This window comes from Panthera tigris, chromosome F2 (assembly GCF_018350195.1).
Source record: "Panthera tigris isolate Pti1 chromosome F2, P.tigris_Pti1_mat1.1, whole genome shotgun sequence".
NCBI classification, from domain to species: Eukaryota; Metazoa; Chordata; class Mammalia; order Carnivora; family Felidae; genus Panthera; species Panthera tigris.
In genome coordinates, this window is record NC_056676.1 from 43,963,154 (window position 1) to 43,984,735 (window position 21,582).

The 21,582-nt window shown below is 39.2% G+C and overlaps 2 protein-coding genes across 2 annotated transcripts in view; one reads left to right on the top strand and one right to left on the bottom strand.

Annotated features, from left to right (window-relative positions):
• Positions 1 to 349: 349 nt before the first annotated feature.
• On the bottom strand, positions 350 to 13,921 carry RIDA (reactive intermediate imine deaminase A homolog). The gene is made up of 6 exons (XM_007073296.3): positions 13,737 to 13,921; positions 5,642 to 5,747; positions 3,550 to 3,604; positions 3,233 to 3,301; positions 2,428 to 2,483; positions 350 to 1,123 (listed from the first exon to the last, which is right to left on the bottom strand). The coding sequence occupies exons 1-6, from the start codon at positions 13,799 to 13,801 to the stop codon at positions 1,061 to 1,063; spliced, it is 414 nt and encodes a 137-aa protein (XP_007073358.1). The 5' UTR covers positions 13,802 to 13,921; the 3' UTR covers positions 350 to 1,060.
• A 115-nt stretch (positions 13,922 to 14,036) lies between these two features.
• Positions 14,037 to 21,582, top strand: part of POP1 (POP1 homolog, ribonuclease P/MRP subunit) — a 33,559-nt gene continuing 26,013 nt past the window's right edge. Inside the window, exons 1-5 of the mRNA XM_007073297.3 lie at positions 14,037 to 14,106; positions 15,057 to 15,200; positions 16,891 to 17,058; positions 18,537 to 18,712; positions 20,053 to 20,301. Of these exons, the coding sequence (XP_007073359.1) occupies positions 15,059 to 15,200; positions 16,891 to 17,058; positions 18,537 to 18,712; positions 20,053 to 20,301 (735 nt within the window). The 5' untranslated portion in view covers positions 14,037 to 14,106; positions 15,057 to 15,058. The remainder of the gene's footprint in view (positions 14,107 to 15,056; positions 15,201 to 16,890; positions 17,059 to 18,536; positions 18,713 to 20,052; positions 20,302 to 21,582) is intronic.

Here is a 21,582-nt window from a genome sequence, read left to right on the forward strand (position 1 = left end):
GGTTATAGTGAAAACTCTTAGCAGTGGTTCTCTTTGGGGAGGTAAGTGGGATAGACAGTGAGTGAAGGGTACTTTTACTTTTTTAAAAAGTTTACTTATTTTGAGAGAGAGAACGCGTGAATGTTCGTGAGCAGGGGTGGGGCAGAGAGAGAGGGAAAGAGAGAATCTCAAGCAGGCTCTGTGCTGGTGGCTCAATCCCACGAACTGTGGGATCATGACCTGAGCCAAAATCCAGAGTCAGACACTTAATCAACTGAGCCGCCCAGGTGCCCCTGGGTACTTCTTTTTAATCTATACACTTCTGTGTTGGAATTTATTCTACAGCAAGGAAGTATTCATGTAGTCCTCATCTAAATTAAAAGACTTTAATGAATCAAACACAAAATAGTTATACACAGCCTGATTACAACAGTGTAAACATGCAGAAAGTCAGAAATAAGTTTTGAGAAAAAAATAGTTGGAGTTTTAACTTCATGGTTCCCCCACCTTTAGGTAAGTGCTTTAATGTATAAATTAAACTGTTAAAAAATAAGTGAACAGATCACACCAAGGAAAATCTGCATGTCTGTTTATTTCCATTAGAAAAATATTATCTATGAAAATTGTGGTCCACTCTCTTCCCCTTCACCTCTATCATTCAAACTTTAGTACTTTAATTTTACTCAAGTGAAAGCAGAGTTATACAGCTGACGTGAGAATTCAATATTGCACATCGTTAAATTAATAGGCTTTAATTGAATTAGGTGTGCTTTTATTATTTATCAGGAATAGCAACCTCTCTCTCCTACATGTTATTTCCCTTTACTTTCATTTATTTGAGGAAGTACGGAATGCACGTTTTTTTCCCCACATCCAGTCACGAGTATGCGTGTGATTTATAACACCAGTAACGGGAGTTGTCATCCAATCTTCAGTTCACACTCAATTCCCCTTATTATATGGTATTTCCATAGTGACTTCCAATGTTTTAGTCAATCATACACTTTCCAACGTCAACTGTAAAAATTAAGATGTTAATTTAAAAACATTGAGATTCCAGACTGAATAATGCCGGCCCCGCTTATAGCGACGCCGTTGTGAGAGGTCCTTGGACAGCCACTGCTTCAATCTCCACACGGCTTCCCTGCAGGGAAAATAAGGAAGCAACGTTTAGGTAATTTTTTACAAATTAAGAGAGCTGTGCAATACCTACTAAAAACATATGCAACTAACAGCAATAGGGCGTTTTTAACATTAAATTTCTCAAAGAAAGAAAGGACGAGGAGGCGTTCCCTGGGAACCTACCACAGGCCAGGCTCCTGTGCCGAACACGTCCATAAGCATTAGCACATAGGATTCTGACTGCAGCTATATCAGACAGTGTTCTCTCCTCAGTCCAGAGAATGATATGCTGAAGCCTGGAGAGGTTATTCAACCTGTCCCAGGACACAGAGCTAAGTGGCAGAGGTTCAAACCCATGTCTTCTGATTCCAAGTTCAGAGCTCATTCTACTATACCCAATACCTTAATTAAGTTTGATGATACTGAGCATTCCGGTAACAGCCAATTAAAACAATAAAAAATACCACTCACAATTACAAGTGGAAGTCAGTAGGGGCTGCTTCTTTGTAGGCAGGAATACCGTGCTACTAAGAGCTTCTGATTAGGCTCGAATACCAAATTAGGAATGGTGAGAAAATATGTGAGCCACTGGTTTTGAGATTCTTTTTCTAATAGAAGGTCTATGTGTGGCCTTAATTTTTAATTTTCTTAATTTTTAAGACAACTTTTAAAAATTTCTTAAGTTTCTTGGGGCATCTAGGTGGCTCAGTCTGTTAAGTGTCAGATTCTTGATTTCAGCTCAGCTCATGATCTCGAAGTTTGTGAGTCTAAGCCCTGCATCAGGCTCTCTGCTGACAGCCCGGAGCCTGCTTGGGATTCCCTGTCTCCTCTTTCTCTCTGCCCCTCCCCGGCTTGTGCTCCCTCTCTCTCTCTCAAAATTAATAAATTAAAAAAAAATTCTTAAGTTTCTTAATTTTTTTTCCTTGTACATATAATATTGGGTATTTCCTTTTAGTCTTTAAGATCCTGGAAACCAGAGGGGTGCCTGGATGGCTCAGTTGGTTGGGCATCTGACTTAGGCTCAAGTCATGATGTCATTACTCGTGAGTTTAAGCCCTGCGTTGGGCTCTATGCTGACAGCTCAGAGCCTGGAGCCTAATTTGGATTCTGTGTCTCCCTCTCTCTCTACCCCTCCCCGGCTTGTGCTCTGTCTCTCTCTCTCTAAGGTAAATAAACAAACAAACAAAAAAAACAGATCCTGGAAAACAGAGATTATTTCTTTTTTTTCTTTTAAAAATTTCCTGCAAAAGTGCTTAGTTTGTTATATTCAGAAAACAATGTAGGCATTTAAAATTGTGTACATTAGTCATTTTAAAGTGTACTTACTTTGGGCAAAGCAGCAACCTGGTAAGCAGCTCTTGCAGGAAAACTGCTCTTAAAATCTAAATTTAAAAGAATTTCATTTTAGTTTTCAGACACTGTATTGTGACTGCACAATCAAGAATCTGGTAAGTGCTTCATAGATCTATCAGTGCTTAGATACAAGCAACACTGAAAAAAAAGAAGCTAACATTCATATTAGTTTGATAAAATATTTTGCCATAGGATTCCTATGACAGTGAATACTTTTAAAAATGTCTTCGCTTTCTGGGAAAAAGGAAAATATTCACATGCTTTGAGACTTTGATCTTGTTTGATATGAATAGGGTTTTATTTTTAAAGTGATACTTATGTGATATGAACTCATTTAAGCATTCAAACAACACTATAAAGTTTTATCCCCATTTTGCATATGAAGAAACCAAGGCATAAAACCATTAACTAATTAACCAGCTAAGGATTCTGAGAGCCAGAACAGAGATGGTGGCGAGGTCATATCACAGCACTAAAAAATACAATCTATGTGTTATTATTAGGAGGGCTTAAAAGCCTGAGAAGAGTGTATCGATATTAAGCTTTCAGAAAATGAATTTGTAAGACTGTAGTATATTATTCTAGGGAATCCCATAGAAGTATCTTGGATCTTTTTCATGGGGGCACACTGTTTCCAATCAGACAATTCTTTTAGGACAGGATCTATGGCCATTTCTTTAGCATCTCCTATCACTCTTAATTCATAATGGACAATCATTAAGGTCAATACACTCATTTCTCTTAAAACGGAATACAGTAATGAAGCCAAATTACTTACACTGTTTGTAGACTTCATTGACAGTGTTGAAGTCATTTATGTCAGCCAGCAAAACAGTTGTTTTTACCACTAAAAGATACATACATCGTTATTAGGTTTAGCTATTTGGTCTCACTCAAAATATTACTTAGAAAAACATGGTTCTGCGACTGAATTGATTAAAATGGGACTGAAATTAAAACAGCTTTCAAAAGCAACCAAGATATGGCATGGCATGTTACTGGATGTTCCATATTCTTCAAAAAGAGTTATCAAACAGAAATGTGAAGGAATCAAACAGGTATCAAACACATGTGAAGGAATATCGAGTTGCTCACCGTTAGTGAAGTCACAGCCTGCAGCTTTCAGAATTTCACCCATGTTTGTAAGAGCCTATGAAGCAAGGCAAGAAAGACCTAAGGCACTGGATGGATGTTACATTAAAGCTTTATTTCAACTCAATTAATCAACTTTTACTAATATCTCCTTAAATAGCTTATATTGCAGAAAAATCCTCCCGTTCTAGGAAATTCTACTCCTTCTGGGCCACCTCTATACAAGGGAATTGCTTCTTGGCTTTCCTGTAATGGAATGAATCTTTCTGAAATATAGTGAGACCTTGTCTCCTTTTGTGAGTAGAAAGACTGGACTGAAGTCTCTTCTTCAGTGCTAGAGGGTGCAAAGTTCTCAGCCAGTGTCCACTAAGCTGAAAGAGATAGCTTCTGGAGTTCAGAACTCTGTATTGCTTTGAGGGTAAATAAGAGCTAGTGAGCATTAAAACATGTTTGCTTTTAAAGCGATAATTGATTTTAAAGAGTTCTTTTTCTCAAAAAACAGTATCAGTAAATTATGCATATGCTTGACACTCTGGCCTTTGGAAAAACATCAGTTTTTCACTCATTCCTTAATGTACAATTTTTTCAATTCATTATTCCTCTTTATTTTACTGGGCACATTATATTTGATATTTTTATTTATTTTTTTCTTCTTTTTTTTGAATTGAGAGAGAGTATACACATGCATGTGGGGGAGGGGCAGAGGGAGGAGGAAGAGAGAGAGAGAGAGATAGAAAGAGAATTTTAACCAGGCTCCACGCTTAGTGTGGAGTCCGACGCAGGGCTCAATCTCACAACTGTAAGATCACAACCTGAGCTGAAACCAAGAGTCAGGTGCTTAACCGACTGAGACACCCAGGCACCCTGATATTTTTATTAAAAAAAAAAAAGTCTTCTAAATAGGTAATACATAGATATGGCAAAATTCAACAGCTATAAAAAAGCCATTACAGTGAAAAGATGTCTCCTACCCTTACTTCCTTCTTCCCCAGCTTCTTGTATATCCTTGAAGAGACAGTCAATACTTACACCAGCATAAATGCACACCACTCCCACCCCACACACCCTCACACACACACACACAGATGGTAGCATATTGTGCAAAGCTGTTTTGCATCTGTGTTTTATTCTATCACCTACCAATTTATGTTGGGAGATTTTTCCACATTAATTTAGTTGTATGGAACTAGCATGATTTATTTCATTAGTTCCTTACAGATGGACATTTAGATTGTTTTCTATCTTTGGATATTATAAATGACTCAGTGAATGCATAAAATTATAATTTAATTCTATTTATTGGATTAGAATTATACTCCTCATTCTTATTTTAAAAGACACATATTGCACACAATCTTTATTTTTTTTAATTTATTATTTTTTTTAACATTTATTTATTTTTGAGACAGAGAGAGACAGAGCATGAACGGGGGAGGGTCAGAGAGAGGGAGACACAGAATCTGAAACAGGCTCCAGGCTCTGAGCTGTCAGCACAGAGCCTGACGCAGGGCTCGAACTCACAGACCGCGAGATCATGACCTGAGCCGAAGTCGGCCGCTTAACCGACTGAGCCACCCAGGCGCCCCTGCACATAATCTTTGATAGTTCTCTCTTACTAACAAATGTTGACTGTTACTTCTGTGGGTTTGTTTTTTTTTTTTTTTTCAGCTAAGTGGCCCTGATAAGAAATTTCCCAATCCGTGTGGAAGTGGCAAGATGCTATCTGATTTCAATAATTTAATTGAGATTTAAGTAATTTTATTGAGAGAGCTGACATATAATATTGCATCAGTTTTAGGTATGTAATATGATGATTTGATATATGTATATACTATAAAATAATTACTGCAGTTTAGTGACTATCCAAACATTCAGGTTTGAAGTCACCCTTGGAAGGTAGACTTTTTTGTTGTTGTTAAATGATTCCTCAAAGTTGGACTTTCTGCTGATATAAAACTGTCTTAAATCAATCAGTAAGTAACTTTAAAAGCATTTATCTGATAACCTCTATAAAAAATCAGCCAAATGGATTCTTAATACTTTCAGTATTAAAAAGCAATAAAGAAGGGAACTTCAAGTGTGAAAAATGACTTACTTGTTTGGCTTCCTCTGCCACCCCTCCTGGCACGAGCTGTCCACTTGCAGGGTCCATGCCTATCTGTCCTGAAATGTAAATGGTCCTGTCGACTAACACAGCCTGACTGCAATAAACAGAAATACAGTATGTATATAAAATATAAAACACAAAATTCAATGCTAAAAGATTTCTTTGCTAGGACACAAAAAGCACAAAATGTAAAATAAAAGAATAATAGGACTTCATTAAAATGAAAACCTTTTGCTTTTTGAAAGAGATCTTTAAGAAAATGGAAACACAAGTCACAGATCAGGAGAAACTATTTGCAAAACATATATCTAACAAAGAACTTGTCCCCAGAATATATAAAGAACTCATATAGCTCAGTAACATAAACAACCCAATAAAATATGGGCAAGTGATTTGAGCAGATATTTCATAAAAGAAGACATATGAGAGCTAGAGAGTACATAAAAGATGCTCAACATTATTACTGATTAGAAAAATGTAAAGCAAAACCTCACTAGATACCATTACACCCAATAAGATGTCACTGATAACAGTAAGGATTGGAAGGATGTGGAGTGACCAGAATCCTGTAATATGTACCCCATTGGTGGGAGTGCAAAAATAGTCCAGATGCTTTGGAAAATAGTTTGGCAAGTTTCTTAAAAACTTAAACATATACTTAATATACAACCCAGCAATTTCTTTCTTAGGCAGCTATACCGAAAAGAAAGGAAAATATATGTCCAAAGACTTCACATGACTGTTCAGAACAGCATTATTTATGATAGCAAAAAAGAAAAACAAAAAATAAACATCCACTGATAGATCCAACTAAAGACTACATATTATTTGATTCCACTTATATGAAATTCTAGAAGAGAAAGTATAAGAGCAGAAAGTAGATTAGTGACTTCCTGGGGACAGTGGGGACTGACCACAAATGGGTATGAGGGAATTTTTGGGGGGTGATGGAAATGTGCTAAAACTTGACTGTGGTAGCAAATGCATGGCTCTAAGAATTTACCAAAACTCATGGAACTCTAAACTTAAAATGGATGAACTTTAATGTAACTTACACTTCAACAGAACTGCAAGACAGTAACAACAAAAATGCAATGCCAAGACCACTGCTAGAAAAGAAGTAGTTATTCTCGGACAAGATTCATTACTGCTTCTTGAAGTGTCAATTAAGGATCCACCTATGATGGGAACACTTTATTTCTATAAAGTGCTTGTTTTTGGAAAAGGCTTGTTTTGTAATGAGGATACTAAATTTCAGAATTAGGGTACAATCACAAGAAACAGAATAAGCCATGCTGAGACCTGAAAAAGAGTCAAACAAACCAACTTAAAAAAATGTATTAGTTTTTGGATAAAGAAAACACCTCTGTTGTTTCTCTTTTTAATTGTGGTTATATATATATATATATATATATATATACATATATAAGATAAGATTTATCATTTTAACCATTTTTAGGTACACAATTCAGTGGCATTAAGTACCACCATTTTTAAAATCCTGATAAAGAAAACTTAGTATCAATTTAAATTTAGAAGTAAAATTGTTTTATCATTTCCATGTTTATTTAGAAAGAGCATCTTCTCATTTCCAATGTTACATTTCTAATATTACATTCTCATTTCTAATCTTCGTTTCCCCTGATTTTCCCTGACCGTAATTTTTCTCTTTATGATTTAAAATATAGTATGTATGTATATACTTATTTATGTATGTATGTATGTATGTATGTATGTATGTATGTAAGTTCTACACCAAATGTGGTATTGACTTCATAATCCTGAGATCAAGAGTCGCATGCTCTACTGACTGAGCCAGCCAGGCACCCCTATAATTCTTTTCTTAATTTTCTGAATAAGAGAACATTCACATGGATCAAAAATCTAGAAATACAAATAATCTCAGTGAAAAATCTCCTCCTTTCTCTCCTTATCCTCCTCCTGCCCAGTTTCCAGCCCCTACAGATAACGAATGCTCTCCTTTACGTATTCTTCCAAAGTTTCTGCACGCATATATGAGTAAAAATGAAATATATCTTCTCCCTGTTTATATAACATATGGTATACTAAATGCTCTTCTACATTTTGCTTTTTTCACTCAATGGTATATCGCAATCTTCCTGTAACTATATGCAGAATGCATCCTTATTCTTTTGACAGCTGCATAGTATTTTATTGTTTGGACATACTTTACTAGTTACCATCGATTCCAATATATTTTAAAAATGTATTTATTTATTTATTTAGAGACACAGAGAAAGATCGCAAGCAGGGATAGGACAGAGAGAGAGAAGGAGAGAGAGAATCCCAAGCAGGTTCCGCACTGGTAGTATGGAGCATGATGAGGGGCTCGATCTAACCAACGGTGACATCATGACCTGAGCTGAAATCAAGAGTCCAACACTCAATCGACTGAACCACCTGGGCACCCCTTGATTCCAATATTTTGCTACTGTAAACAAAACTACACTGAAAACCGTATCTCACACACACACACACACACACACACACACACACACACACACACACACACACTTTCCCTGGGCAAGTACTAAGCCTTTCTTTCATCTGAACTTCAGAGGAGCCATTCTTATACCATAAGCAGGATCTTGTCTTATAGTATAACTAGTTCTGTTCTTATCCTATTTCTGGGGTATGCCAGACTGACTGTAAACCCCTTGAAGGCAGGAGCTGTGTCTTACTGTCTCCAGCTGTGCAGGGCCTAGGTGATTCCTTGCACTAGTGGGCACATAATAACTTCTTGTTCATGTTTTGCTCTCTAACCACTTACTAGCTTAAATGACTTTGGCTGTCAGTAAAGTAGCTTTTTAGCAGGACCCACTGGCTTATTGTGTGGGCTTGGAGAGCGAAAGAGGGTAGATTTAAACTTGGTTAATAGGATTTAGAAAGTCTAGAAATTCTTCTCAACTATCTGGGCCATAATAGATAGCTATTCACCCTGGCCCAGAAACAGGTAACTATGGAGTTTGTTAATGTGTAAGCTTTCTTCAGGTTGAAAAGTATCATCAACTAACAAGGTTTCTATTAACTGTCCTATGTAGAATTAGGCTACCTTAGGCCCTTTGCAAAGTAATTTTAACTTTCCCTATATTTGAAATATAGTTTAAGCCCATTTGCATTACCATTGGTCAAAAAATTTATTGGGGCACCTGGGTGGCTCAGTCAGTTGGGCATCTGACTTGGCCTCATGTCATGATCTCACAGTTTGTGAGTTCGAGCCCTGCGTCGAGCTCTGTGTGGTGAGAGCCCAGAGTCTGGAGCCTACTTCAGATTCTGTATTTCCCTCTCTCTCTGTCCCTCCCCACCACTTGTGCTCTGTGTGTGTCTCTCTCAAAAATAAACATAAAGCAAACAAAAAAAGTAAAAATTTATGATAGTAAAAAGGAATTCATTTATTCTCAGAAAACTAACAGACCTCTAAGACTATCTGAGCTATGTGAATTATCGCTTATAGATTAGTGAAGAGATGTTCACAAAAATAATTAGCTAGTTAGCTCTTCCTGAGAATAAGAAACCTACTATCCACAGACAAGTCATTAGGTTTCCAGAACATTTAAGTGTACTGTTCTACTGCCAGCTCAAAGGATAATAACACTTTCAAAAGAATCTTAGTAAGAATTCTCATTGTAATTGTAATGTATTGTAATCTATGCCACATGGACTATCGCTTCCAAATGTCATGACTATTTGGATAGTGCGCTAACAAAATGGAAAGCAATGCAATGTGATGTTGAAATCTCTCAAGGTTCTGTCCTGGGGTACTCCTGAAATGTGCTCAGCTGATTAGTGAATTGGTGACAACACCCCATCCATCACAATGCCAAGGATTGAAAGTTCAACACATTTGAATTCTTCCTAGAGAAGACCTGGAATTTTCAACAACTGTGCTCATAAAAACTCTGTGCACAAAAATTTGTTTTCAAATGGTTCTTAAAACATGTCTAATTAACTTTATCAGGATATAACTAGTTACTTGGGAGTGTGGTTTTCTTCAAGATAAAATATTGAAAATTAGCACCATTTTTAGTGGCCTTGTATGATCTCTGGATACAAAAGAGCATTAAGGGCACTATGTCCTGGGAAGTCTCCACACAGTGACCTGGTTGATGTTTTTTCTCTCATCATACTGGTATATTAAATTTCCCTTCTTTTTTCTTGCAGCTCTATAAAGTCAACCAGCATATTACTGCCCTGCTTGCTTTCTTAAACAACGTACACACTTGAGGAAGGTGTATGCTCCAGGCTCTATAATCACTTTGTCTGGTTAAGTGTTGATTTTGTTCTGAAGTAAAACCACTGGGTGATTGAGGAAGAACGATCAGAGCAGAGGAGGAAAAAGATTGCTGATTTTTACTTTTATTGTAATACCCCCATAACTATCTTTAATGTCTTCTCCAAATAATTTTTCCTCTTAAAAGAAATCTGACCAGGGGCGCCTGGGTGGCTCAGTCAGTTAAGCGTCTGACTCTTGATTTTAGCTCAGGTCATGATCTCATGGTTTGTGTGTTCAAGCCCCACGTTGGGCTCTGCGCTGACAATCTGGAGCCTGCTTAGGATTCTCTCTACCCCCCTACTCTCTGCCCCTCCCCCACTAGCGTGTGTTCTCTTTCTCTCTCAAAATACATAGAAACATTAAAAAAAAAAAGAAATCTGATCATGTCATTTCCTCTACAAAAACATTTGAATGCTCCTCAATGCATACAAAATAAAGTTTATACTCTTCAGTTTAGCACTGAAAATGATCATAGTCCAGACCTTGCTAAAAGCTAATTTTTAGCAAGAAGCAAAACAAAAATTTAGATTCAAAGTCCAACTCTGAACCTGTGTTTCCCAAAGTGTAGGTCATATACAAACACTGAATCACAGTAAGGAAATGATTCCCTTTTCAATTTTCTTTCAGTAATTCCATAGCAGGAGATAGCAAACTAAATGATGAAGATTGAGCTCTAGAGCTTGACTAAGTTCAAATTCTGTCATATCCCATCCTAGTGGTCGACCTTGGGCATATTATTTAACCACAAGTAGATCAATTTCTTCACCCAAAAAACGAGTACTGTAATAATAACTGTGCACCTAAAGCACCTAGAAGAGTGCTTTGTGCTGAGTGAACATCATTAAATGTTAGCGATTATGACATCAATCCTCTAATTATATGAAAGAAAAAATACCATTTTTAGGGGGAAAAAATCTTATCACTTTTTTTTCTCTTTTTTTAAAGTAGGCTTCATGCCCAGTGTAGAGCCCAATGTGGGGCTTGATCTCATGATCCTGAGATCAAGACCTGAGCTGAGACTAAGACTCAGATGCTTGGGGCACCTGGGTGACTCAGCTGATTGAGCACTGGATGCTTGTTTTTGGCTCAGGTCATGATCTCAAGGTCAAAGGACCAAGCCCCGTGTCAGGCTGGGTGTGGAGCCTGCTTAAAGATTCTCTCCCCCTCTGCCCTCTCTGCATTGCCCCCATCCAGCTTAAGCTCTCCTCCTCTAAAAAAAAAAAAAAAAAAAAAAAAGCCCAACACTTAATCTACTGAGCTACCCAGGTGCCCTGAAATTTATCACTTTTTTTTTAGGTTTATTTATTTTTGAGAGAGAGAAAGAGAGGGAGAGCATGAGCAGGGGAAGGGCAGATAGAGAAGGAGACAGAGAACCAAAGTGGGCTCTGAGCTGTCAGCCCAGAGCCCAACACGGTGCTTGAACCCACAGACCGCGAGATCATGACCTGACCTGAAGTCTGCCACTTAACCAACTGAGCCACCCAGGCGCCCCTGAAATTTATTACTTTTAACAGAGAGAGCAGTCTTAGGTTCTGAGCCAACTGTGGCAGCTTCCCAGAATTACGCTTTTTACTTATTTGAGCTTATTTTTTTTTTTTTACTGTTACCTTCCTCAGGTTGTTTTCTATTTAGAGTACTGTTGTAAAGTTTCCTTTTTAAAGGTGTTAAAGTGAGCCCTCTTAAATAAAAGTGTTAAGTAAATTATGATATAGGTGGTACACAGATTTGGCAAATGGAAAAGAAAAAGAGTAAAAGTCGTAGTTGGATTACTAAAACTTCCTCCAAAAAATATGCCATGTATTCTTCCACCACTATGCCTCAAGTCATTCCCTCGATCTGGAATGAACTTTGCCCAATGACTTTCTGCTGAAGTTCTTAATAAAGTAATTTAAAAATCACTTTACAACAGTACTATACAAATGGCAAACCTAACCTTCAAAACCCAGCTCAAGGACCACCTGTCGCAGGAGTCCTCTTAAATCTTTCTCTTCCTCTGTCCCCAGTTACCAGCAATTTCTTTCTTCTCCTTTTTTTTTTTTGCCATCCCTGCCCCCATGACTCCTTATTCCCACTGCACTTATTTCTAACCCTGCTATCGTAATTATTGTTCTGCCACCTAGGAGTGCTATTTCTCATGGCAGTGTGGTTTAGAGGACGGAGCTAGGGCTTGTTCAAATCCAGTTCTGCCACTTACGGACTGTCTGACCTCGGACACAGGTTTTTTTTTTTTTATAAAATGAGGATGGGACTCAGAGAAGAAGGTGGTTGTCACAGTGGCCGCCATGCAGCATGCACTAAATGAAAATGTTTCCTTTTCTCTCCTCTACGTGTGTGAATGTCTTTCACACTGGATTGATTCTTACACATTTTTTGCATCCTCTGCTGTGCTTGACATAGTGTAGGTACTCAATACATGTATTATATCATAGTCCAAGTGGTTCAGTTGGAGAAGTTTTCCATCTGTGATTCTTTTAACTGTGATCAGATACTACATTTTTAAAAGGAAAAATGGGGAAAGGGTTACATGGTATACTTTATGAAGTATTTAACGTAACAAAAATTATATTAGAGACAAAAAGTCTCCAAGAATGCATAGGATGAGATTTAGTAGTTTTAAAGCTGAGACATTTTAAGAAAATACAGTTTTTTAAAAAAAGTAATTTAGAAACTTCTGGGTGGCTCAGTCGATTAAGCATCAGACTCTTGATTTCGGCTCAGGTCATAATCTTGAGGTTTGTGGGAATGAGCCCCACGTCGGGCTCTGCGCTGTCAGCCTGCGATTCTCTCTTCTCTCTCTTTCTCTCAAAATAAATAAATAAACTTAAAAAAGAAAGCAATTAACTTTTTTATATTAACAGCACTTCTGACAAGTGGGAGTACATGTACACGGTGTAGACTTTCTGGCCAGTATATACACATTTAGCTAGAGCATGTCAGGGCAATCTTAGCAAATGATTTTCGTTGTGATCTGTTTTTGATTTTATTAGTGGGAAATAAGCATGGGCAACTAATTTATACACATCCCACTGCATTTCTCTTTGGGTTGTAAATATCAGTGTCTTAGGTAGATGAGCAGCGATTTTCTAAGCGTCTCTGTCAAAAAAATTCAGCTCTCCAGAGAGACACATCTGTTCATGGGATTTATTCCTTTGAATTAAGAGAGGGTTAGACCAAACATTATACGAAGTGAAAGAAGTCAGTCACAAAGGACCACATATCGTAGGATTCCATTTACAGAAGTCCAGAACAGGCAAATCCACAGAAACTGAAAGTAAGTTAGTGGTTGCCAGGGGTTAGCAGGAAAGAATGGGGAGTCACTGCTAATGGGTATGCGGTTTCTTTTGGAGGTGATTAACATATTCTGAAATTATGTATTAGTGAGTATTTTGTGAGTATAATAAAAACAATAACGACAACAACAACAACACTGACTTGTACACTTTAAGGGGGTGAATTTTATGGGCATGTGAAGTATATCTGGATAAAATGGTTACAAACAAAAAAAAGTCCAAAAATTAAAAAAACTGACCACTTGGCAGGCAGAACTCTGTGGCCTCCAGTTCCGGGCAGAGTCCCAGGGAACACAAGCTCCTGTTGCCAGTGGGGCTCCCACTGGAAAGGGTATGTTAACCCCTTTCCCGGGTTCAGTTTCCCGGGTTCAGCGTGTTCGAGGAGGTTGGACCCGATGAAGGTCGAAGCCCGCTCCAGGTCTGACCCAGAGTTATTCCAACCTCGGATCCCCGACCCCACAAGCCCAGAGTCCATCCGCGCACCCGCCCGCGTCGTTACCTGTATGGACCGATGGCCCCTGGAGCTTTCGCAGTGCTGATCACCTTTCTGATTAAAGATGCCATAGCTAACCCTTTTACTTGCTGCCCTCCAAGAGAGAAATGCTGCACACCGCCCCGGTTTGCGTCTCACGGGACTGACCAACCCAGGGCAGAATCCCGGTGGTAACTTGTTTCCCGGGCGGGGGGGAGGGGGTTCGCTCCGCATTCTGGGAGTTGTAGTCTGTGAGGGGCTCCCGGCCACGTGGAGGCCACGGCCGCGCTGGCGCATGCGCCCTGCAGATCGCTTGCCACACACGTCTCCACGGAGGGGAGTGTTGCAGAGCCTTGTCGTTCTGACCCGAGGAGCCCTGCCTCAGAGCCTTTGGCAGGTAGGTCGTGACGGGCTGGTGTCCCCAGGGTCCGCGAGTTTGGGGGGAGTGTGCGTGGCGGTCCCCCGCCCGGCGCCCGCGCACCGGGCCGGCTTTCCTCCCGGTTTTCTTCCGCTCAGACCCCGCTGACCTCCTCTTCGTCCCTTGCAGCCTGCGCCTGGGCCCCGCTTTGCGGCCCCGCGCCTCCTACGGCCCCTGTGCTCGAGCCCCCTGCGTTGGTCATTTCCTCGCATTGTCCCGCGCGACGGACGCCGTTCTGGGAATGGGCTTGCACCCCTATCCTGCTGACCACTCTAAGGAATGAGTTGGGTCATTCAGGGGACCACGCTGAGATCTGGGCGGCGTCGTCCACCTAACGCCCCTCCCATGTTCCCATTCACGGGTGCCTCTTCTAGCTTTACAGGTCTCCACGCATCCCCCTCACATCTGAAGTGAGAGCCCTGGTGACTGGGATCTGCTTTCAAAAAGGAAGATAGGCTGGTCTCTTGGCAGATAGTCATGCTGTGTCAGAAGGCGTGGTACTTGGCCAAATATTTCTTATTCTGTTCATAAATGTATTATAGGCACACTTTATTCCATTTATGCATGCACGTGTACACTGAGCAAATTTATGTTGAGCCCCACTTTGTGCAAGGCACTCTGCTAGGTGTGATCTGGAATATACTAATAATGGTCTCTTCCATCAATAGACTTATTTTTTTTTTCTTTTAAATTGGGTTTGTGGTGTTAATACCATTCATGGCTCCCCTAGAGATGCCATGGTGATGAATCTCTGCTGTAGGTCAGGATCGCGATAGCATTTTGATATCATCAATCCACCTATAATAAATGAAGATTAATTTTACCCAAGAATCAAATTTTGAGTTACATGAATATTTATTTACTAAATGTTTTTTATTTTTGCATGGAAGTTCCCTTTCCCTATACCAAATTTATTATTTTCTTTCCAGAAATGTCTAATGCAAAAGAAAGAAAACATGCTAAGAAAATGAGAAATCAGCCCACCAACGTGACTTTATCCTCTGGCTTCATGGCTGATAGAGCCACAAAGCACTATAATGGAGGTGGGAAATCTTTCCAAGCTCAAAAACAAGGTAAGATACACACGGTACTCTCTCCACTCTGTTTGGATCAAAATGCTTATGTCAGCTCTTTTTGATAGTTATTATTTAAATGGTTAAATGACCTGCACTTTTTAAAAACAGATCAGTTGACCTTCATTATTTGCACATTTTGTTTTGCCCATTCACTTAGTTGTTAAGTTTATTTGTAACCCCCAAATTAATACTCATGGTACTTTGGTGGTTATTCGTGGATTTGCGAGGAGAGGGAAAAAATTTGAGTCACTCCATGTGGGCATTCTCAGCTGAGGTTCCCAGCTGCCTTGGTTCAACTTTCTTACAGAGATGGCCAGAGGGTGGAGACTCTGATGGGCCAGTGCGGCATAATTCGGGAAGCCCCTGCTCTAGCTGGGGATTGAGTTCTAGTTGTGGGTGGCCTCAGACAGATCACTTAACACTTCTGAGCCTCTTTTTTCTAGTTGTAAAATAAGGGAAACAGAATCTACTAGGATGAGTTGTTTTTATGATTTGAGATCGCAATCCATGTGATGTATATGTATATATATATATATGTATGTATGTGTGTATATATGTGTATATATGTACGTATATGTGTATGTATACTTGTGTACGTATATACATGTATATATTTCTTGGAACAGTGGTTCAGTATTTGCTAATTCAGCGTTCATTGTGACTTTATAGAGCATAACTATTGGGAATGACAAGAATTGGCTGTATGTATCTTAGAACAGATATATTTCTACCTTAACAGTTATTATTAAATTACACTTCTTTATTTTCTAAAAGAAATAGTGTGTTTTGTATACATTTAACTTGTGTGCTGATTTTAGAACCTTATAAAGTGATATTAAGGTGTTAGTTGTTCATTGGGTAGCAATAGAAAATGCCAGTTTGGGAAGATAGCAAGCAGGTGAGCAAGAACTTTTGGGGGACACTTTAAAGAATAGTGTGCATTGGGTCTGGTGAAGTAAGTTTTAGACTCTTCTATTTGTAAGATTTAGATTTCAGATCCAACAGTTGATGCCTGTCATGCCACATAAGCCTTAATGGGTCTTACCTCATTTAAATCTCCCAGTGACAAACCTTGTAACATGTTTCATGGTTTATAGGGGCTTAATAATTAACAGTGTAATGGGAATAAGAGGAACACTGTAAAATTCTCTGCTAGTCTCTCCCTCCCTTTGCAGACTGTGATTTGATGTCTTAAAGTCAGTGGTTTCAATGCACAGACATTTGTATAGACTTTGCTTTTATTTCTTTTCTTTAATTTAACACAGGCTCCCAACTTGAGTGTGGCAGAGAATTACGACAAAAGACTGAATATACAAAATCATGTAAATTGTAATATTGAAGGGAGCTTAGATTTAAAATTTATGTTGTACTCATAATTTATTGGAGAAAAGTTCGGAGAAAAGTTCCCTCATAATTTATATGCAAGGTTTATTTGTCATGCTGACAAGATGAGCCAGTATGCTGCCTGCTAGCTTTATCACCTTGGTCAAATTAATTCACCTCCCTATTGTAGGTAGATTTCCTCCTCTTTAAGGAAAGATAGTAATAGCCACCTTACTGGCTAGTTGTAGGATTAAAAACCTAATTAGCATTGATTGCCACCCAGCAAATGATGTTCTCCACTGTAATCTGTATTGCTCGTAAGGCTGACATATTTCTTTTTGTTTTCTTTTTGAAAACAAACTAGAGCTTCTTCCTGGAACTTCACGACCGAGGCATACCAAAATGATCCACCATTCCCCAGTTGATCCTGATGTGAATGAACAGTCTTCCTCCAAAATAATGTTTAAAAAAAAGGGAGGATGGAAAGCAGGTCCTGAGGGCACCTCTCAGGAGATTCCCAAGTATATAACTGGTAGGTGTTTGTGAAGAAGTGAAGTTTGATTATACGATGAGCCCTTTGCTTCAGTGCTCTCCACCTTGGCCCTGCCTCCCGGTCTCTCTCCTCTCCTCCTTCCACTGAGGGTTCTTCTCGCCTCTAGTCTGGACTGTGGCTGTAGTTTCCTTGGGCCTGATTGCTCTCCATTCTTCAGTTTCTCTTTTTTTCCTCTTCTTGTTCTTGTAAGTCCTTATCTGTGAACTGTTCTACTTTGTCCTAAAACCTTTTCCCTCGCCCCACTCCTTTTTAAAATATAAAATGGCGTCTACATGCATTCTCCAAGGATGAAACCGAATTTAACACACTCCGAGGGCAACCAAAACCTTTATTATTATTTTTTTTATTAAAAAAAAATTTTTTTTAATGTTTATTTATTTTTGAGACAGAGAGAGACAGAGCATGAACGGGGGAGGGTCAGAGAGAGAGGGAGACACAGAATCTGAAATAGCCTCCAGGCTCTGAGCTATCAGCACAGAGCCCGACGACGCGGGGCAGGAACTCACAGAATGTGAGATCATGACCTGAGCCGAAGTCGGACGCTCAACCGACTGAGCCACCCAGGTGCCCCAACCAAGACCTTTAAATACCTGTCTCCAGGCCCCTTCAGATCTCTTCTCCTGTTACTCCCTCCCCCCATCACCTGCACCCCTGGTATGCATAACTCTGTATTCATTAGGTATGCCTTCTGGTCTCTGTGCCTGGTGGGAAAAATGCACTTAAATGTCCCCAGCACTCTGTTTACTTCAAAAAAAGGTCTGCTTTTCAATAAGGAAAACTAGTAAAGTTATGATTATATATTTAGAAAAAGCAAAAAATATTAAAGAAAACAAACTTTTGAAGTCACAACCTTTGTGACTTCAATTTTACTTTTTCTTTGTTTTCTTATGTGATTATTGCACTTGAAAATGGTTGTGGTTGGGGTGCCTGGGTGGCTCAGTTGGTTGAGCATCTGATTCTTGATTTTGGCTCAGGTCATGATCCCATGGTTTGTGAGATCAAGTCCCACGTTGTGCTCTGTGATGACAGTGCACAGCCTGCTTGGGGTTTTCTCTCTCTCTCTCTCTCTCTCTCTCTCTCTCTCTCTCTCTGCCCCTTCCCTGCTTACATGCTCTCTCTTCCTCAAAATAAATAAATAACTTTATATTAAAAAAATGGTTGTGATTTATATGCCATGTAGCCCTCTGTTTTAAGGAATTGTTTGTAAACATGCTTTTAAATTTTTTTTATGGTTAAAAAAGTAACACTGAATCCTTATAGAGAACTTGAAAAAAAGTAGAAACAGAATGGCTTTATATATAATACAGATATAGCCACCATCTGTATTAATCTAATTAAGGGTTTGGGTGGTGGGTGAATTTTAAGTTCATATACTTCAAATCTGTCTTCCTTCTGAGATTGACCAGAAGTATTGATTCTAGACTTGTCTTTAATTATCATGCTATTTTTGTCTACAGCTTCTACTTTTGCTCAAGCCCGAGCTGCTGAAATCAGTGCTATGTTGAAAGCAGTGACCCAGAAATCTTCTAATTCACTGGTTTTCCAGACGCTGCCCCGGCACATGAGACGGAGAGCCATGAGCCACAATGTCAAACGCCTTCCCAGGCGGTTGCAGGAAATCGCCCAGAAAGAGGTATATGTTTCACTTAGTGTAAGTGTTCAAGTTAGTAGTTCCTAAAAGAAATTGAGAAATGTTAACCTAATAGAATTAAAGTGAAAACCAAAAGCAATGTACTCTTTTGCATTATTTTTGGATTTAATCATTATCCCCCCACCTTCCTCCTTGCTATCTAATTGGCAGGCAGTTGGATATTACATATAGCATTTGGAAACCCTTTCTTTTTTCTTTCTTTCTTTCTTTCTCTCTTTCTTTCTTTCTTTCTTTCTTTCTTTCTTTCTTTCTTTCTTTCATTTCTTTGTTTCTTCCTTCCTTCCTTTCTTCCTTCCTTTCTTCCTTCCTTCAATTTTTTTTTTTTCATTAATTTCAGGTCCCTTTTTTTTTTTTAATGGTGTTAAATAGTTGATGTTCCGCTGTCAGATTAAAAATAAAATCCTGACCTTCTTACCACATAAGCAATTTTAGCTCTACGTTTTGAGGGTGTGGCCAGCTTAAAGTTGGAAAATCAAGAGAAAAAGCGGCAACAATGCCTAGTACTTGCCTTTTGACTTTTTCAACGTTGAAAACTTGAAACTTGGATTTAATTTTTCCTCAAGTCTAGTTGTTTTTGGCTTTATCAAAATTCTTCGCTTGGACATTTTCAGGTTGTCTCAGCTACCCATGTCTTTTACTAGGTTGATTCAAAAGTTCCTCATGGAGTGCCTTCTGTGTGTGGTACTATACTGGTGTTGGGGTGAGAGGAGTTCAGCAAACTAACGGAGAAGAGTTTTGGGTTTTTTTCCCCCATAAAAGTTTAGCTCAGCTATGGAGGAGAGTAAGAGTGAAAACTGAACAGGAATTTTGTGCTTTCTAGATTTAGATTGTAAGGTTTGTCTCCCATGGCATTTGTCTATCAGTACCTAACTGACATTGAAATGTATAGGTTTTCCTCACTTCACGTTTTTCATCCTGTTTTGGGTTTAGTTCCAATCCCAGAGGTTTACAAAACAATAAAACCAATAACAAAAGAGCTGGCATCTTCTTCTCTTGCTCTCTAACATGAATAGCCACAATAAGCTTGCGTTACTGTGTGGAGCATTTTATAAAGACTCTAATCCTCATAGTCCACAAACTTGCCGGTTAGTAAGTGATAGAACTGTGCTTCCTCTCTGAGTTTGCCTGTTTCTGAAACCTTCACGCTTGCCTTCTGTCTGCTCTTTCACTGGAGAAATTGCCAAGTCAAAAAATTAAGCACACTGATGGAGTCTGAAAGGTACTCCCACCTAATCTAAAGTTAGTTGTTTGAATTCCTCACATGTAACTTTTATTTTGAGATAGTTACCAACTAGGACCCGCCTCTCTTCTTGAAATCGCAGGCAGAGAAAGCAGTGCACCAGAAAAAAGAACATTCAAAAAATAAATGCCATAAAGCTCGAAGATGTCACAAAAACCGGGTGCTAGAATTTAACCGTAGACAAAAGAAGAACATATGGTTAGAGACTCACATCTGGCACGCCAAACGGTTTCACATGGTCAAGAAGTGGGGCTACTGTCTCGGGGAGAGGCCGACAGTCAAGAGCCACAGAGCCTGCTACCGAGCCATGACAAACCGTTGCCTTCTCCAGGTATGCTTCTCTAGTTGGTTTTCTTTTTATGTTTGTTTAGACGAAATGGAAGTGATGTTTGGGCTCAGCTCTAAAGGATCAGGAAAGGAGAGAGTTGACGTGGCAGAGGAAGTCAGGTAAGAGGGAAGAATTGGAGTAAATTCGATGTGATAAAGATGAAGAGAGTGAGACCATTAAGAGAGGATAACATTGGGGCGCCTGGGTGGCTCAGTCGGTTGAGCGGCCGACTTCGGCTCAGGTCACGATCTCGCGGTCCGTGAGTTCGAGCCCCGCGTCGGGCTCTGTGCTGACGGCTCAGAGCCTGGAGCCTGTTTCGGATTCTGTGTCTCCCTCTCTCTGACCCTCCCCCGTTCATGCTCTGTCTCTCTCTGTCTCAAAAATAAATAAACGTTAAAAAAAAATTAAAAAAAAAAAAAAAAGAGAGGATAACATTAAGGGGAGATTAGTTCTGGAAAAATAGGTAGGAACCAGGTCCTGCAGGGTCTTGGTGGTCATGTTTGAAATTTATTCAGCATTGATTCATTTGGAAGTCATTCATCAACAACAAATATTTGTGTGCCCTTAGCAGTGTTCAGAATGCTGTTGTAGATGTTTAGGATTCAGTGGGATGCTAGGAAGTTTGTTTTAAATTCTCTGAGAGGACAGTTTGTTTTATGCCTGGTAATAGTATTTATCTGGTCGTCCCTCTCCCCTTCCCCAATTGGTAAATCAATGGCTTTCATTCTTCCAGGACATATTTAGAAATTTACTCTTGGAAGATTCTGTCTTCAATGGCAGGATGGCCTTGACCAGGTTTTATTGTTTTTTAAGATTTTTTTTATCTGCGTGTAGTTGACAAACAGTTACATTAGTCGCAGGTGTACAAAATAGTGATTCAACTTCTCTGTATTTTATGCTGTGCTCACCACAGTGTAGCTACCTACCATCTGTCACCATCCAGCACTATTGCAGTATCATTGGCTGTATTCCCTGTGCCTGACCCTTTATCCCCCTGACCGATTCGTTCCATAACTAGAAGCCTTGGCCAAGTTTTGAAAACCATTGGTGTTAGGAGTCTCTGATGCCTCTTGAAAGCAGTAGAGGAGAATAATCAATATAAAAACCTTTAAAAAAAAGTTGTGGTAAACTATACATAACATCAAATTTTACCGGTTTAATTACTTATTTAAGATTTTATTATTTATTTTTTAAAGTTTATTTATGTATAAAACATTAAAAAAATTAATTAAAAAAGGGGAACCTGGGTGGCTCAGTTGGTTAAGCATCTTACTTCGCTCAGGT

Bases quoted from the DNA above. Each gene is read 5' to 3' on its own strand.
- RIDA (XM_007073296.3), bottom strand. From the start codon at position 13,801: ATGGCATCTTTAATCAGAAAGGTGATCAGCACTGCGAAAGCTCCAGGG. The intron at 3,605-5,641 runs GTAAGTCATTTT...CTTGCTTCATAG, and splicing joins TGGCAGAGGAAGCCAAACAA to GCTCTTACAAACATGGGTGA. The intron at 2,484-3,232 runs GTAAGTAATTTG...TTTTAAATTTAG, and splicing joins CAATGAAGTCTACAAACAGT to ATTTTAAGAGCAGTTTTCCT.